Source organism: Pterocles gutturalis, unplaced genomic scaffold, assembly GCF_000699245.1.
Source record: "Pterocles gutturalis isolate BGI_N339 unplaced genomic scaffold, ASM69924v1 scaffold28767, whole genome shotgun sequence".
In the NCBI taxonomy this organism is placed as follows: domain Eukaryota; kingdom Metazoa; phylum Chordata; class Aves; order Pterocliformes; family Pteroclidae; genus Pterocles; species Pterocles gutturalis.
In genome coordinates this window covers 1,926-4,632 of record NW_010113649.1, presented here as the reverse complement: position 1 = coordinate 4,632, position 2,707 = coordinate 1,926, and the positions used below count along the sequence as shown (strand labels likewise).

The window sequence follows — 2,707 nt, the reverse complement described above, 5'->3', positions numbered from 1 at the left end:
GGGGGCGCCAACGGTTGCTGGCCCAGCCGCGGGAAGCCCAGGCAGCACTGGGAAAGCTGCCAGAGACAGGGCAGGCTGGCGACGGTGAGATGCCATTCCCTATCCTGATTGCTGCGGACCAGCTATGCCCAGGGTCCTGCAGATCCAGTCTCCTCCAGAGCACTCAGGGTTATTCACCCCTTGGCAGGGTGTTCCCACGCCTGCCTTCTCTCCAACACATCAACAAGCAGATAAATACATTTTTCCCCTCATTTCCCTTCTCCTCTTCCTCCCCGTTTTAGGTGACACCCCCCAGCTCCCCTCCCTTAGCGCCCCACAGGCACAAAATAAGGAATCTCCTCCTGGGAAAATGCAGGCAAACAAAAACTCTCATCTGGGAGCCAGTACTGATAATTACAACTCATTATGCCCTGTCCAACACAAAGAAGAGCAGAGCCGGAGCCAGGCAAGTCCCTGCCGGAGGCCCCCCACCAGCTGCCCTCCCACTCCCCTGGTCCATCCCTATGGGTCACCCCCAGTGCAGGGAGGGGGGGCCACAAGCCCCCCACCCTGCCGCCAGCCCTCGAGGAGCCCCAAGGGTGCTGAGCCCACCAGGCACCGTTCACAGAAGAATCAGGGTGGGTGCAGGACCAGCTCCTTACAGGGGTATTGGGGGCATGTGTAGGGCATGTACACGGCATGTATAGGGCATGGGGTTCTCAAGGGGGTGCAGCCCACACCACCTGGCTTTGCTGTGCAAATGAAACAGCCTGCCACCACCAAACACGTTTTTTTTTTTCCATTTTGTCCAGTAAATGAAAGAATGGGAATGTCCTGGCTTTGTGGAATGCCTGGCACCACCCTAATTTATTTCATTCCCCATCCCAGCTCTTTCCCCTGCATCCCAAGCCCCCAGCCTTGCATTTTTCTATTTATCCTCTCTCCTCATCTCCTTCCTATGCTAGGGTCCTACTCTGCCCACACAGTCCAGAGCAAGGGGTTGGGAGACTCCAGCATGGGGTCAGGAGGTGCCAGGGGATGGATAACCCTGTCCTCACCCAGTGTCAAAGCTCAGGACCCCTCCCCACCTTTCAGCAGGTCGTAGGCTCTGTGGACATCAAACTTGCGGGCGCGGATGAAGCGGAGGAAGAAGGAGTCGTCCTTCCCCTGCATCTTCTCAGCCACTGCCTTGCACACATCCTCGCCGCCCGCCCGCTCCTGCACCAGCTCCCGCAGCGCCTTCACCGCCACCTCCCTCTGCTCCTCTGTCTCGTTCAGCTCATCCTTTGCCTGGGGAAGGGGACACAGCTCAGTGATTGCACCCCAAAACACCCTGGGGGTCACTTAGGCACCCAAAAGCCAGATGGGGTGCAGTGATGCTCATTGCAGCATCCCGGTGCTGGGCGGCAGGGTCACCCCGGTCCCCTGCTCAGAGACCCTCTGGAGTAAGCGCATCCCCCCCAATGCAAAAGCCCATTGAGGGTCTCCTCTGGTCCCCCAAGAAGGAGCAGGTTCCCCAGTCTGTGCCTGCTCCCCGCAGCCCCCCTCACCTTCTGCAGGGTGTGCGGAGGGATCTTCTCGCACCTCCCGAAGACAGGGCCGTGGTCCTTGGTGGTAAGGCGCTCCAGCTTGGTGCGCAGGGCCTGCTCCTCCTCTGAGACGATGCGGAAGGTGCCCGTCTGGGGACGAGGAGAGGATGTGGGGTCTCCCCAGCCAGCCCCCCAGCCCCCTGCCCCACCATGGGTCTCCTGGGATGGGGGAGCTATGGGGAAAGGCAGAGCCCCCATGCCTGCACCCAAAGGGGTGCAATGGGATGGGAATGGGCCGTGGGGTGCATGGGGTGAGCCCCATCCTTGCGCTGGGGGTGGGGGGGATGCTCAGAGCCCCAGGGGATGGGGTGTCGCAGGGCAGTACTCACAACCGCAGACATGTTGTCCTCTGTCCTCCGTCAGCCACAGGACACTGGGAGAGGAAAGGAGGAATCAGCAGCGGTGGGGATACCAACAGCCTCTGCAGCCCCCTGCACCCTATCCCCTGCCTGTCTTGCTCAGGCAGGGACACCTGGGTAGCTTTGAGGAACACCAGGGCTGTTTGCAAAAGCAGCTTAAAAACATGGGTGTTGATCGTTCGGTGCCTTCATCCTTTTTTTCCAGGTCTGCCTTTTGCCTTTCCACTGGTGATTGGAGGCATCTCATGAGGACCCCCAACTCCATGAGCTCACCCTCTGCCATTTCATCTCAGACCATCCTCACACGGGCAGCGGCGAGTGCCCAGCTGTACCCAGGTGGGCAGCCAGCTTATGCCTTTTATTTCTTACTTCTACTGCCCCATCATCCCCAAGGTGTTTCCCAAACCCTCGAGCCCTGCTGTTCCAGCCCAGAGCTCATCACCAGCTGCAATGTTGGACCACAAGCCTCTCGGCATATTTCTGACACCGTCTGGGTGAAACACCTTGTTCCCATGCGTGAGGAGGAGGAAGTCTGCCTTCATCCTCCCTCCAGCACCCAACCCTGCCCCAGGTCAGCTGTACCACCAGCTCTGAGCCCAGGCTGGGAGAGGGGTGCTCGGCTCCAGCTCGGCCACTTCCCAGGGGCATCCTCTTCTCCGCCAGCTCTCAGGGACAGACGAGCATCCCATTTTTCCAGGCACCAAAAGCAATCCCAGCCTTGGAGGTGCCAGCTTCAGGGTAGGCTGGATGATGTTCTCCAATGCAGTTATTTCAGGTGGA

General features: G+C 59.5%; 1 protein-coding gene across 1 annotated transcript in view; it reads right to left on the bottom strand.

Moving 5' to 3' along the window:
* Positions 1 to 1,960, bottom strand: part of RLBP1 (retinaldehyde binding protein 1) — a 4,177-nt gene extending 2,217 nt beyond the window's left edge. The window contains exons 1-3 of the mRNA XM_010074587.1: positions 1,898 to 1,960; positions 1,530 to 1,658; positions 1,068 to 1,269 (exon numbers count right to left, since the gene is read on the bottom strand). Of these exons, the coding sequence (XP_010072889.1) occupies positions 1,068 to 1,269; positions 1,530 to 1,658; positions 1,898 to 1,909 (343 nt within the window). The 5' untranslated portion in view covers positions 1,910 to 1,960. The remainder of the gene's footprint in view (positions 1 to 1,067; positions 1,270 to 1,529; positions 1,659 to 1,897) is intronic.
* Positions 1,961 to 2,707: the final 747 nt, after the last annotated feature.